The 15,243-nt window shown below is 48.2% G+C and overlaps 1 protein-coding gene across 5 annotated transcripts in view; it reads left to right on the top strand.

Annotated features, from left to right (window-relative positions):
• Positions 1 to 14,677, top strand: part of SLC25A37 (solute carrier family 25 member 37) — a 43,611-nt gene extending 28,934 nt beyond the window's left edge. The window contains exons 2-5 of one of the 5 annotated variants that reach the window (XM_089912799.1): positions 5,922 to 5,964; positions 6,726 to 6,954; positions 8,990 to 9,046; positions 10,923 to 14,677. In XM_089912799.1, the coding sequence (XP_089768925.1) occupies positions 6,732 to 6,954; positions 8,990 to 9,046; positions 10,923 to 11,443 (801 nt within the window). In that variant the 5' untranslated portion in view covers positions 5,922 to 5,964; positions 6,726 to 6,731 and the 3' untranslated portion in view covers positions 11,444 to 14,677. Of the gene's footprint in view, positions 1 to 5,921; positions 5,965 to 6,725; positions 6,955 to 7,030; positions 8,150 to 8,989; positions 9,047 to 10,922 lie in introns of those variants that run through there. The other 4 variants (XM_022595041.3, XM_030761983.2, XM_030761982.2 and 1 more) reach the window with 4 other exon arrangements.
• Positions 14,678 to 15,243: the final 566 nt, after the last annotated feature.

Genomic DNA, 15,243 nt, shown 5'->3' with positions numbered 1-15,243 from the left:
GAGGGGGGGAGGGGGGGTGGGGGGGGATTGCTTAGGTGATGCAGTGAGTGGCAGAACCAGGCCAGAGACCCAGGTCTCCTGATCTCGGGGCCCATGCACTATCCTCCATCCCGTCCCTTTGAGAGCAACGGCAGTTACGCGAGTTGATGTGGAGTAAAAGGCTCCATCACGTGCCACACGGGGCTTGTCCTGCTCATTTGTGCCTCGCACAGCCCCCCACCAGGCCTAGTCTTCCAGGCTGTTCCCTGCAGCCCATGCTCTGCAGGGGCTGCTCCGGGGGTCCCTCTGACTCCTAGAGCTGATCTCTGCACTTCCTGCTTCCAGGGTCCGTGCCATTGGCAGCTGTGTCTTCTCAAGTGAGTTCTGCAAGGTGTAACTGATTTTTCAGTGAGAAGAGGCTTCCATTGCCAAAGACAAACCTTGAAGAAGTGCCTTGAAACAAAGCTCAACAGTCTGCTTTCCTGAAGGACTTCCCAGAGTCTTTATTGTGCTAATGTACATTATGAATTTCCAAGAGGGGAGAATTAAAGTGGAAAGAATGGGGATTTATTATAAACAGGAGAGCTGGACAGCTAGGTAGGAACTGAAACTCAGGACATGAATGGCAGTTGGTGAAATTCTGTCTCCATTTTCTTGTTATTTTATTTTATTTTAATTTCTGCTTTTTCTCTGTGCATCTTCATTCATTCATTTTCTTTTTCCTTCTCTCCACCCTCACACCTTTTTTTTTAAATTGTGGTAAAATACACATAACATCAAATGTACCATCTTAACCATTTTTAAATGTCCTGTTAAGTGGCGTTAAGTATGTTTATACTGTTGTGCTACCATCACCACCATCCATCCACAAAACTCTACATCTTTTATTGTTTTTAATTAAAAAAATTTTTTGTGGCCGCGTTGGCTTGCAGGATTTTAGTTCCCTGACCAGGTCCAGGGATTGTGCCCCCTGCAATGGAAGCACAGAGTCTTAACCACTGGACCGCCAGGGAAGTCCCAGAACTCTACATCTTGCAAACCCCAAATCCTACCCTTTAAACAATAACTCCCCGTATCCGCTCCCCACCAACTCCTGGCAACCATCATTCTACTTTCTGTCTCTATGAATTAGAGGTCTCTAGGACCTCTTATAAGTGGAATCATACACTATGTGTCTTTCTGTGATTGGCTTATTTCACTTAGCATCATGTCCTCAGGGTTCACCCATGTCATAGCACAAGTCAGAATTTCCTTCACTTTTAAGGTGAATAATATTCCACTGTGCGGGTGGACCACATTCTGCTTATCCATTCATCTACCGATGGACACTTGGGTGGTTCCCACTCACCCCTAACTTTTTCTTCTTCTCTAGTCCACAGGTAGGTAGAAAATGCCCAGCCCTCAGTTGTACATTTTATGGGCAGTGTCACAGAAAAAAAAAAGAGACTCTATTGATTATCTCCTCTCCAGCCCTGGTCCCTGCAGCCTCACTCTCACCTGCCCACCTTCAGCTTCTCTCAGGCTCCCTTCTGAGGATGCTTTCATGACCTTACGTAACGGTACAGATGGGTCAGTCCTGCCCCCTTTTCTGAGCTCTTTCTGATAGTCCGTATCATTCTCCTCTTACTTCACACTTTCCTTGTTTATTTCCTCTTCGTCTCCTGGCTCCCGACCCCGAGTGGGTGCCCCCTGCAGGCAGATTGGAGAAATGAAGGTGCTGCAGGACCAAGGAGGCGCTGGCCCCAAGCCTGGCCGTGGTGGTTGACGTGGGCTGAGAGGGGGCTTCCTGGGTCCTCAGTGCTCATGGACCACTTGCTTCTGTTCTGGGCGAGGGTCATTGAATATGGCCTGCCCACCTGGGTAGCCCACCTCCCCGAGAACAGAGAAGTCCACTGAAGTCCAGCTGTCCTTTTCCATAGGATGATATGTTTTGGTTCAAAATTTATTTATTCCAACTTCCTCACCCCTCCTATAAAGAGGGGGGAGGTGAGAACTCAACCCCAAATTTCCCTTGTAAGTCTCCGTGAGCCGGCTGACATGAGCAGCTTTGTAAGACAGAGACCACCCGTGCCCTCCGCCCCCTGCCCGCCGTGCCTTCCCATATATAGGGGGCAGGTAGGAGGGGGGACAATTATCGTTGACTGCACTCCAAGCCAGGCGTTTCCTGAGGTTACCTCACAGTCTGCCAACAGCTCTCTGGGGGATTTTTCCATACCCCAAGATTAAGGAACCTGCTTGAGGTCCCAGAGCGGGGATGGTGCAGACCAGCGATGTCGGCTTGGCCGGCTTTAAAGCCCTGCCACCGTGCGCCCACTACCCCCTGCCTTCGTCTCTCCACATACACCACCCTCCCAGACAGCCCTCACCGCTCCTCAAGCGACCAAAGCTGTGTTGATTACTGCCGGGGCCGGGTGAAGAACGTCATTAGAAAGCGTTGGGGCCTAGAAGGGGCCTTTACTTTTTATTTTTTTTAATTTTTCTTTTTTTTTTTGCGATACGCGGGCCTCTCACTGCTGTGGCCTCTCCCGTTGCAGAGCACAGGCTCTGGACATGCAGGCTCAGCGGCCATGGCTCACGGGCCCAGCCGCTCCGCGGCATGTGGGATCTTCCTGGACTGGGGCACGAACCTGCGTCCCCTGCATCGGCAGGCGGACTCCCAACCACTGCGCCACCAGGGAAGCCCTAGAAGGGGCCTTTATTTAGCAGTTCTCCGAAAGTGTGAGTGAGGATCAGGGTCATCTGGGGAATTAAAAAAAAAGCTAAGCCAGACAGAGGAAGACAAATAATCATATGATATCACTTATATGTGAAATCTAAAAATTTTTAACAAAAGATACCAGTGAACTGATTTACAAGACAGTAATAGGCCCACAGACATAGCAAAGTTATGGTTACCAAAGGGGAAAGGTGGGGTAAATTAGGAATTTGGGAGTAACATATGCACATTACCATGTATAAAATAGATAACCAACAGGGACCTCCTGTAAAACACAGGGAACTATACCCAATATTTTGTAATAAGGAAAATAAAATTCTTTTCCCTGTAAGGGAAAAGAATCTGAAAAAGAATATATATAGATAGATAGATAGATAGATACACACATATATATACATGTATATACATATATGTGTGTGTGTATATATATATATAGAGAGAGAGAGAGAGAGAACTGAATCACCTTGCTGTACACCTGAAACTAACATGACATTGTAAATCAACTATACTTCAATTAAAAAGAAAGTTTTAAATCAATATGTGTTGGGGTGGTGCCCAGACAGGTATTTTTAGACATTTCCCAAGTGATTCTGATAATTAGCCGCTGTTTTGATCCTCCCCTTTGCTTTACAGTTGAGGGCACTGGGGACCAGAGAGGTGAGATGCCACGGCCAAGGCCACTTGGCCCTGTCAGAGCCAATGAGGGCCAGGATCCAGTGTCTCACTCCAGTCCTGTGTGTTTTCTTGCACTGCCACACCCCTGCTTGCGAGGGGCTGCTGGGACCGAGGAAGGCTGACCTCCATAGGCTGGTCTTGCCACTGCAGACCTTCCCCAAGGCGGGTCTCTCCTCTGGGAATGGGCCTGGCAGGAGCCACTTCTTAGTGACAGGCCCCAGCTAGGCCCCCAGGGACAGGCTGCCTCTGGTCCTCTTGTGGCTCAGAGACTCACACTCTGGGCTTGAGAAATGCAGCCACATGTGAACTTTTCATCAATAAGGAGCGCTCTAGATATAAAGGGTGATGGAGGGACAGGTAATTACAGGAAAGCATGCTTATACTTAGGGGAGGTGAATAAGGGACATAGTACGGCTTCACCCTCGTTGGTACCCTAAGTTGCATGTGTGTGTGTTTGCGTATCCGTTCATTCAACAAACATTTGTTGGTCCCCCACTGTGAGTTAGACACTGTAATGGGCATTGGAGATGTGCTGTGACTCAGACAGACACAACAACCCCTGCTCCACGGAGCTTAGAACGGTCTGGAAGGCCAGGTACTAGAACCATATTACTTAGCCTCTTGATGAATCCTTTATTGTTATTAACCGTAAGGATAGTAATAGACATTTAATTTTCTCACTCCTTCTCTCAAAAGAGGAAGCTGAAACTTAGGTTAACTGCCTTGTCCAGGGTCACACCGTAAGTGATGGAATCAGTTCTGTCTGATAGCAGAACTTGCCTTCTCGGCCACCTGGTTGTACCACCTCCTGCATCAGGCTCCTGATTTTTATCGGGGGCAGTGATAAGAGAAAGCCAGGCAAAATATGAAGCTTCATTTGCTCTAAAGCTTGAGCAATTTCAAATATCCATTAGAATTTAGTGCTAGAGAACCTCTGCCATCCCTGGAGCACCAGTTTTGTCTCTTCCAAAGGGAGCACTTTGCGTTTCGTGTACTTTATTTTCTCTGGCCAGCAGTGCCCTTAGGAACAAAGCACAGGTTTTGTAGCCATGAGTCAGCGACCCTTCTGGTTGGCACACTCACCCACTTCTTCCTTTGGTCTTGTTTGCTTATAATGTGTCCTCTATTATCAAGTTGCCTAAAATCCTTTTGAAACGGGTTAGAATAGAAAACACTTAAACAAAAAGGTACAGGGACACTGACCCTGTCCATTCCCCCCCTGGGAATGTGGGACCCAGGTATCTGGCGGCTTCACCAGTCTGTGGTAGAAGAAAAGAGGGGAAAGTAGTATTTAATAAAGCTAAATTGAACTTAAAGACCAATTTTATAGTCAGAAGTAGTCTTTACTTTTTTTTTTTTTTAAAAGCATTAAAGGTGTCCTGGGACTTCCCTGGTGGTCCAGTGGTTAAGGCTCCACGTTTCCAGTTCAGGAGGCATAGGTTCGATCCCTGGTCAGGGAACTAAGATTCCGCGTGCTGCGCCACAGGGCCAAAAAATAAAACCACCACTAATTTGGTTTTCATGCTGTTCCTCTGAGCCCTGGGGTTCCTGGTCGGGGGGATTTCTGCCTTGAGGAGTGAGAGGAGGGCCAGAACTTTTTGTCCCATTTCCAGTCAGAGAAGCTCTTTTATTTTATATGTTAGTATCTTTATGATTTTGTTTAGAGGTAAAAGGGTATTTCTACAAAAGTTTGGAGACCCTCTGCTCTAGACTGTGTGTGTTGGGTGGAGGGGAGTGGAGGAGGGAATGCTGCTTTTGCAGGACTGAGCCAGTGTGGTACATTTACCCACAGATATTTCTTATTTACTGTACTGGTCAGGGCTCTTCAGAGAAACAGAGCCAATAATGTGTATGTGTGTGTGTGTGTGTGTGTGTGTGAGAGAGGGAGAGAGAGAGAATTGGTTCACATGATTGTGGAGACTGGCAAGTCCAAAATCTTCAGGCCAGGCCAGCTGGAGACCCAGGGAAGAGTTGATGTTACAACCAAAGACTGGAGGCAGAATTCTTTCTTCTTTGGGGGACATTAGTTTCTTTTCTCTTCATGCCTTCACCTGATTAGACGAGGCCCACCCACACAGTGGAGGGTAATCTGCTTTACTCAAAGTCTACTGACTTTAAATGGTAATCTCATCTATAAAATGCATTCACAGCAACATGTAGACTAGCGTTCGGCCATAATTGGAGCCAGCATGGGTACCGTGGCCTCGCCGGGTTGTTGGCATATAAGATTCACCATTACAACTACTCAAGTGCCTGGGGAGTGTGATGGGGATGACAGAGATGGGGAAAGTTGGTCTTTGCCTCCAGGGGGCAAGACTATACATAGGAATAAATTAAGAACAAGACCATATATTTCAGTGCTAACTTGTATAGATGAAATGTAAAATGTATTTAGAGGAGATGAGGGGGTGGGTGATGGAGGATTCCAGAGAGATTTATGGTTGGGGCTGAATGGAGCTTCCACAACACAGAGGTCTCAGATAAGTGAGGGCACAGAAGACTTTAGAACCGGAGTGGGAACCCCTGGATAATAATGATACTTCTATTTCAGGGGTCCCCACCCCCTGGGCCACACAGCAGGAGGTGAGCAGCAGGTGAGTGAGTGAAGCTCCATATGTATTTACAGCCACTTCCCATCGCTTGCATTACCACCTGAGCTCCGCCTCCTGTCAGATAAGCAGCAGCATTAGATTCTCATAGGAGCGCGACCCCTATGTGTGAACTGCACATGCGAGGGACCTAGGTTGCACGCTTCTTATGAGAATCTAATGCCTGATGATCTGAGGTGGGGCTGAGGCGGTCTCATCACCCCCAGGTGGGACCATCTAGTTACAGGAAAACAAGCTCAGGGCTCCCACTGGTTCTGCATTACGGTGAGTTGTAGAATTATTTCATTATATATTACAATGTAATAATAATAGGAATAAAGTGCACAATAAATGTAATGTGCTTGAATCATCCTGAAACCATCCCCCCCACCCCTCTACCCCCAATCCGTGGAAACTGGTCTCTGGTGCCAAATCCTGAGGCCCAGAGAGGTTAAGGGATTCATCAGAAGTCACACAGCTTCCCAGTGGCCGGGCAGGTGTTCCTACTCCAAATCCTGCCCCTCATTTTTACCGCCTTTGCTGGGCATAATGAAATCCATGTGAACGTGTGTGTGTGTGTGTGTGTGTGTGTGTGTGTAGGGGTGGGGGATTACTCCAGAAAGGAGAAGAATAAAAGTTTTCTTCACCCAGAAATCCTGTGAATCTATAAAAATGGCCTGTTATTTTCTCACTCTCTCCCTGGGTCTTCCTTTCGCTCCTGACCAGCCTCATTAACCCCACTCTTTTCTTTTCTCGCCCTCCCCCAGACACGAATGCAGAGTTTGAATCCAGATCCCAAGGCCCATTACACAAGTGTCTACGGAGCCCTCAAGAAAATCATACGGACTGAAGGCTTCTGGAGACCCTTGCGAGGCCTCAACGTGATGATGATGGGCGCAGGGCCGGCCCACGCCCTGTATTTTGCCTGCTACGAAAACATGAAAAGGACTTTAAATGCCGTTTTCCACCACCAAGGGAACAGCCACCTAGCCAACGGTATTTGCAAGCATTTGTCTGGAGTTAGAAAGGTCTCTCCTTCAACAGACCCTTCCCCAGGGTTCTCCTCCCTGTGACCCAGCAGCCTGATGCCTCATCTCCGCCACGCTTGCTCATGAATCAAGGACTCTAGATTTGTGTGTGCACACACACCCAAACACACGCACACACACACGCGCACGCGCTTTTTTTCATTCCCCTCCTTCGCTCTCTGAAGCCCAGGGAGAATCAGTGACAGAGGTGTTTCATTGTTGAGTGGGTTTTGCCTTTTTGTTTTTTTAAAAAAAAAAAATTCAAAAGCAATTAATGATCAGATCTAGGGGAGAAAAAAAGAAACAAAAAAACAAACAACCCTGAATAGAAACAAAACTTTTGAATGCTGGATTCCAAAAAAAAAAAAAAAAAAAAAAAAAAGGTTATCTGGACAGCTTCTTTGAGACTATTTAAAAACTGGCCCAACAGGTCTCTACAACGTCAAGATCTAACTAAGCTTTAAAAGGTCAAGAAGTTTTATGGCTGACAAAGGATTTGCTCCTGCGCAGAGGACCTTTCCCACCTAAGCTTCTGGGGATTTGGGAATTTCGCCCCCATTCTCTTCCGTCTGTTGCATCTCTCTGCAAGCAAGGGCTGAAATCGTTTTCTTTTGTTGTTTCGAGGGAACCAGGAGGGTGGGGGGTGGCCTGAGCAGGCCGCAGGCAACTGTTTTATAGGCTTGTCTTACTGGGCCCTGCCAAGTGGTTATTTTCGCCTCCTGTGGGTTTGGCTTTTGTTGGTTTCTGTTTGGGTTTGGAGCGAGACTCTGGCTAGTGGCATAAGGAGAACTTACTTTAACAAATTTATTTTTCAGCAACAGAGAGGTAGATGTGACTGGCAACAACTTTCTACCCCTTCTCCTTTTTGTTCTACTCAGAACCAGAAAGCATCCCTCCCATCAGCAAACCCTGGTAATAATGACTCCAACCTGGCTGGTTTGCAGACATTGGTTTTGCTTTTTCAAAATCGGCCCCTAGTTGCATTTGTCCGGACCGTCACCAAGATCTGCACTCTTGATGCTGTCCTCAAGTTCGTGGCCTCAGGGCCCTCCTTTTGCTGAAACTGCCTTTTTAGCTCCTTGGTCTCTGAGCCCCTTGAAGGCGGTTTGAATGGAGCCCAGTTTATGTCAAGTTCTACCCAGCACTGTTATTGCTTCACTGTGGTGTGTGCTTTGGTCGCGTTTTGACCTTTCTGGGGATGATCCTAAGCTTGTGGGAGGGAGGGAGGGAGGGGGATATATATGCATTTGTGAAGCGTTAGCCTGTGTCCCTCATTCTTCCCACCTTTTAGCAGTTATCTTAATTACTGGGCAGTGTCACCCACAGAGGGAGGAAACCCAGAGCCAAAAGCAAAATTCCAGGCTGGAATCTGGCTTTCGAAGTTCCTGGTTCTTGAAGCCAGGCCAGAGGAGACCCTCAGATGGGCTCGGCCATTTCTGAGACACGTCATCACTTTGCAGACTCACCCTGGAAACCTGCCATATGCAGATCTCCCTGACGCCCTTTGCCCTTGGCCATTTGCTTTAAAAAATGCCTGGATTTTATTAAGGAATTTTCTTAAAGATTTCTCTTCTCCCCCCCGCCGCCCCCCCCCCCCCGCCTCCGTCTCTGCTGTATACATGATATCATCCCCTTCCATTGCCCCCAGCGTAAGGGCAGAGTGGGTTAATCTGTAGACAAAGGCCAGAGATGAGAGAGAATTAAAATCCCTGTGGTGGAAAAAGCCACCAAGTGTGTTTTCTGGTAGCATCCAGTGTTGGCAGGTCTAGCCTTTTCCCACGGAAAATGAGGTTCTGCAGTATTGAAATGTGAGTAACGATACCTGTGTTACCTTCCTCATTTTTATCCAGTATTTTCCATGATCATTAGGGTTTTAAGAGTCAGTGCTCACCTGGGTGGAGTTGGTAGTGAGTTTTGCTTCTTAGAATGCAAAGTCCAGAGTTCCAGGAACTTCCTCAGAACCTCTGGTCCCAGAGGGTAATTTTCTGGAGTTTGTTTTGCAGGGATAGCTGGGAGTATGGCCACCCTGCTCCACGATGCGGTAATGAATCCAGCAGAAGGTAATGTTTCATGGTCCCAGGGAGTGGCAGTAGGGGATGCGCAGAGGGGCCGGAGCAAAGTTGGGGGGTGGGGACAGAAGGTCGGGCAAGGGAACTCTTGGTCCCCAGTCGGAATAAGCAGGAGAATTTGTACCATATTCTCAAAGGCCTCGAGAAGGCACGTGAGCATTTGAGCTCTGGGATTCCTGTTCGCTTAAGCAGAGCTACACAGACCAGTAGCATCAGTGTCTCCTGGGAGCATGTTAAACATGGTGATTCTCAGGTTCCACCCCAGACCTACTAAACCAGAATCTCTGGGGGTAAAGACAGGATATCTGCTTAACAGGCTCTCCTGCCAATTCTTTTGTGTGCTTTTGCACTACTCTGAAACTGTGTGTGCTCACATACGTACACATGTGCACACAACACACCCCACTGGGCCCTTGTTAACCATTATCAACCATAGACGAATTTAGAAGGAACCTGTCAGAGGCCATTCATTAGGGCTTATGGGCTTATGTTCAATTTGCTTTTTTAAAAGAAATTTGAAATTATTATGGAAAATTTCAAACAGGCGAATGTAGGGAGAAGAGTATGGTGAACCCCCATGTGTGTATCGCTCTACTTCATAAATTAATATTTGGCCATTTTGTTGTAACTGTCTTCTCCCACATTACCTTCTTTTTTTTTTTCCTTTGGAATTTTGGGAGCATTATAAAGCAATTCTTAGCTGTACAGACGAGTTCTGTCAGCTTTTTCAATATCCTCACGTCCTCAGCCAACTTGGGTCAGAATGGTGAGGAGGTTTTGGACCCGGTGCTGGGCATACCTTCAGCTGGGTTATTCTCTGTGTGAGATGTAGGACTCTCTCCCTTTTCCTCCTCTATCTGAAAATGGTCCCTTGCCAGAAGGGAGAATCAGAGGTTAAAAAATGCAGCATTTTAAATCTTGCATTATAAGTTTGTCTGGTTTTGTCTTTTAAGGTTACAATTTATTTGCTGTCAGCTGCCTCCCATGCCTTAGCAGATAGGAAACTTGTTCTGACTTTCAGGGATGTTTGGGTCAGATTGGGAGGTGGGCTGCTTTTTCTGTGTGTTTAAGGCAATTCATATCAATGAGCAGTAAGTTAGCCCATGTCAACCAGGCAAGAATTTTATTTCTACTTTTCTTTTTTTGAAGGAGAGAAAAATGAGGTTCAACTCCACCCTCCTCTCCTTGACATTATATCGTTTTAAGGACTTTATTTCTTTAAAAGTAAAGCACACTGTATGTGTTTATCTTGCACTGCGTGGGGACAATTAAAATTCTAAGTATTTGCCCCATGTCCTTTGACCCACCAGTTACTTTTGTATTAATAAAGCCAGGGTCCTCACTGGAGTTTGCCATTGAGCTTGGGCTGATATCATTCTAGTGTCTCTTCCAAGAGCACTGAGACCCAGAAGCTAAAAACACTGTCAGAGGTACAGACCACTGCGAATAAAAGACGGGACATGTGTCCAATAGACGTACTGGGATGGAAGAGGGCCGAGGAGCCAGGAGCAGGGTTTAGATTTCTCAGCGTGTGTGAAGCCCGAGGCAGCTAGGGCCTGGGGGCTCAGCTCGGGGAGTCTCGTCTGAAGTGGCTGCCTGGTTTGGGGGCCACGTCAACCAAGAGGCAGGCAGTAGAAACGTCAGGAAACAGCCACCTCCTGGCCCTGGATCCCGGAGGCAAGTGTTTGAACGGGATGCCCTGGAGCTGGCCCTCGGTGGTTTCTCGGGCTGGGGCTGGGTGTGTGCTAGCTCTCTGTGCCCTGTTACCCATGTGTCTAAACTTGCTTGTTTCTCTTTATGGCTTGGCTTTCCATCTCACTCCGACCTGGGGTGGGGCTAAACCCAACCACCCGGGACCCGCCCACAGTTGTGAAGCAGCGCTTGCAGATGTACGACTCGCCGCACCGGTCGGCCCTCAGCTGCATCCGGACCGTGTGGGGGACGGAGGGCTTGGGGGCCTTCTACCGGAGTTACACCACGCAGCTGACCATGAACGTTCCCTTCCAGTCCATCCACTTCATCACCTATGAGTTCCTGCAGGAGCAGATCAACCCGTACCGGGGCTACAACCCGCAGTCCCACATCATCTCAGGCGGGCTGGCCGGGGCCCTGGCTGCAGCCGCTACCACCCCTCTGGACGTTTGTAAAACCCTCCTCAACACTCAGGAGAACATGGCCCTCAACCTGGCCAACATCAGCGGCCGGCTGTCGGGCATGGCCAACGCCTTCCGGACGGTGTACCAGCTCAACGGCCTGCCGGGCTACTTCAAGGGCGTGCAGGCCCGCGTCATCTACCAGATGCCGTCCACTGCCATCTCCTGGTCCGTCTACGAGTTCTTCAAGTACTTCCTCACCAAGCACAAGCTAGAGAATAGAACTCCGTACTAAAGGAACGGGCTGTGGGAAATGATGCCAGAATCTTTGATGGTGCAAAGACTTTCCCTGACTGCTGCCCTTCCCCTGCCCTCACACCAAGATTCCTGGGGCAGGGTGTTGGCAGGATCTGCTCTTTGACGCCTTAGAGAGAGGAGAGGACGGGACAGCCGCTTACACGACGGCCGTCCGTCTGCAGGGACATCCCAGGTGGTAGAACGTGTCGAAAGACTGACGGGGAGCGAGAAAGTGCTTTTTCTCTTCCTCCCCCCACCCCGCCCCCGAGAGCGATGTAGCCTTTCTGCTTCAGTATAGCATCTCCTCCCCTAGAATCGTACGTAGATCACCCAGGAGGGAAGAAAATGTGCAGTGACTGAAAACATTAAAGAGGAAAAAAAAATTATGTATATAGAAGTTCCAGTACACAGTATCACATAGATGGATAATGTTTATCCTTTATTTTTCTATGTAGAAGTTTTGGGATTGCGTGTGTGCCTGTGTGTGTGTACAAGCAAGTGTTACAGCTGGGAATATAAAGCTGTTTAAAAAAAAAAAAAATAGCTGAATTCTTCCATCGGGTTAAGTCAAAAGGCACCAAAGTAATACGTTGCTCCACGTGGCCTAAAATTGTGTTGAGCCCCCCCAGATGGAAGTTCCACTTGAATGTAAAATAATAAATATAAGGTTTATATTTTGAATTTTCTTTTCATAGGGGAAAATGGTACGTTGAAAAACAAGTCAAAATAATGATATAATACTTTTAGCTACTTTTTTTTTTTTTTTTTTCTTACTCAATCAGTTACCTTCATGTGCCTTTTCCCTTGGTCTTTTCCTAGAAATTCCAGGACCAAAGATCTGGCCCTGGGGCTTTTCCTCTTGCTGTGTGCTCGCCCGCACGCACACGTACTGGGCGTCAGCACGGCTCACACTGGAGCACAGCGGCCCCAGTGGAATTAGGGTGGCTGGTCTTACACTTACTGAAACCATTTCCTTCCCTTGTGGGTGACGTGAATGTATGCCACGGGGGGCCAGCACTTAAAAGCCCTTGAAATGCCAACGCTTGGCCACTTGTTGGGCGGGCATGTGTGATAAATCCTACCTTGATCCTAGGACTTAATTCTCCAACAGTCTTTTAACCCAGGCACTTCAGGTATTCTTGTCTGTGTGTGTGTTGACTAAATCTCCTGATCTCCTGTGTTTCCCTGTGCAGTTTTAGGGGTTTTAAAAAACACAGCAAGCATATCCACGGCATTTGTCTGTACACCTGCCCATCACAAATTTCCACCTTAAGAGCCTCTCACCATGCAGGGACAGGCCAGGCTCCCCAGCCCCGCTGCGCAAGAGACCCGGGCCCTCGTGCTCAGTCAGGACGCCTCTTGAACCATCTTCAGCCTTGCTTGGTCCACGCCAGCTGGGAACACGATGCCTTGTTTCCTGAAATGGCCTATCTGAGCCAGATTATCCCTGAGAGCAAACGCAAGCCTGTTTCCTCCAGCCAAGCCTTCCCAGGCCTCTCTCCGAGGGAAGACCCAGTGGCTTCACAGTTTCCTTTAGAGCTGTCTTTCAAAATGAGCAGGAAGTACGTGTGTGTTTTCGTTCTGGTCGGCCTGGTCCTGACCTTGACCCTTTGCCTTTCGCCCTTCGCCTTAGGCACGGTCCATGTCTTGCATTCTCACCGAGGCTCAGACCTGGGCTCCTTCGGATGCCGTGACTCCTGGGATGAACTCAGGTGGTGCTGGGACTTTTGCATCTCAGAACTTCGTGTGCTGTGCCTCTGGGAGTAGTTTGCAGGTCAAGGACAGCAGAAACCCACGTCAGGCAGCTCCCACACGTGCCCCGATGAGCAGGGTCTTCTCCTGGGCTGGGGGGCCTGCCTGCTGACCTGTCCCACCTCGGAGTTAGCCCACCCCCATCCCCCGGTGGAAATCAATTGCAGCGAGCTTCCCCACTCCGTTGCAGTTGCATCCCCACTCAGGGATGCCAAAAGCCCACGGAGACCAAACTGCTGGGGGAAGTGTTGACATCTCTCTAAACATATACCCCGTCAGTGTTACATTTTGCAAATGGAAGAAAATCTAGATCGAATTCTAAAATAATTACCCAACCACCCCTTTTTGTCCACTTCAGATACACCACACTGCTGCGAAATATTCCTTATTTCTTATGGGATTTTGTTTTCGATGGTATTGAGGAAAGAAACGGCTCACTTCTTTGGGAGAACTCCTTTGGGTCAGGAGAGATAGAGTCTCCAGATTTCAGAGTCGGAAGGTCTGATCCTGGCTTTCCTTTCCCAGTGTGTAGGGATCAGCTGGGAGATGGGGGTGATGCCACCTGTCCTGCCTTCCCCACTGGGTCTTCCAGAGGCTGAATGAGCGATGTATCTGAAAAAGCTTTGAAAGTTGTGAAGCACTAAACAAATAGAAGTGGTCATGAATTTTGTGGGAGGTAACCACCGCCCCCCGCCTCACCCTGAGCTCCAAAGCTTGTCTTGCTGCCCCATGCAGACTGCGGCCCAGTTGACTGTGACTTTGACTTGGCCAAGAACGAAATAGGAACATGTTCTCCCCATCCCCCAGCCCTGGCGATGACCAACCTAATGTAGTCAGTCACGGCACAAACTTGGTCACTGGTGTCTTTGGTGTCATTGGGGTGTCATCTGCCGCCCAGCAATGCCACTTGAATACAATACTCAATAACAGTGACTTCTGTCCAGACCATGATTTGTGATCCAACCCCTCATACATCTGAGTTTTACTTTTTAGAATTAAAAAATTGATTTTTTTTCCAAATGGGATAAATCTTCAATCCATGACTTTTTTTTCTTAACTTTGGATCGAAACTCGCTAGATACTGGCCTGCATCCTTTTGTGTGGTTTCTTTTTCTTTTCTTTTGTTTTTAAATGCTGTTGTCTTGTTCCAAGAGCTGTCCTCCAAAGTCCCCCCCTAAGGCTGCACTGGCAACACGTTGTTATACCATTAAGGTTTTATTTAACTTTATTTAAGGATGATTGTGCCTGTTCAATACAAATGTACTGCTGCTTCCCACCTGCGAGACGCACGATGTATGTTACTAGGGTGGGCCAGTGTCCTTTCTTAAATTCCTGTCGTAAATATCATGGTTTCTGCCTCTTGATTGTCACCAGTTCCTGGAAGAAGGGGAGAAATGTGTGTTTCTGTGTGGGGATATTTCTGATATGCTGCTACAGTTGTGACACTGGAGCTACAGAAAATAAAGCCTTGATCTTTGAAGTGTTGTGGGCTCTGGTGGGAATGTTGAAATAAGAGGGAAGTGGATGGAGAAAAGGAACCTAGTTCATGGGGCTTGTGTCTCCTGCAGTCTGGTGCACTAAGGACCAGGATCTATGGCTTCGATGGAAAGTGCCCCTCAGCCCTCTTATCAAAATGGAAGCAGGTGGCCAGGGATGGTCACGAAAGATGATGGGGCAGGGCTGGGAGCCTCCATGGCTTTGCTCGCTCTGCTGGGGAGGGTGGCAGCTCTTCTATCCTTGTGGGATCATGAGTGTGAGAGGCTGCCAGCACCTGGGATGCCCAGCCCTGGTGCCTGGCACGCTCATGCCTGTTTTCCCTCTCTCATCCCTTTATGGAGGCTTAATCAGGGTTCCTCTACACGGAAGACCCCGAGGGGGACCAGAATCCACACATACTTCCTAAACAGCACAGCTTAAACCAGGAACTAGACCTATTCTGGAGTTGAGAATGGGGCTGGGGGATCTCGGACCCCTTTGAAAAGCCAGGGACAGCTCTTGACTCATCACAGTTTGGGAGGTCAGAGCGCCTGCTTTCAGCATAACCAC

This window comes from Delphinapterus leucas, chromosome 6 (assembly GCF_059928025.1).
Source record: "Delphinapterus leucas isolate spDelLeu-1000000601 "Yukka" chromosome 6, BTC_Dleu_Yukka2, whole genome shotgun sequence".
NCBI classification, from domain to species: domain Eukaryota; kingdom Metazoa; phylum Chordata; class Mammalia; order Artiodactyla; family Monodontidae; genus Delphinapterus; species Delphinapterus leucas.
This window is presented reverse-complemented; position numbering and strand designations above follow the sequence as displayed.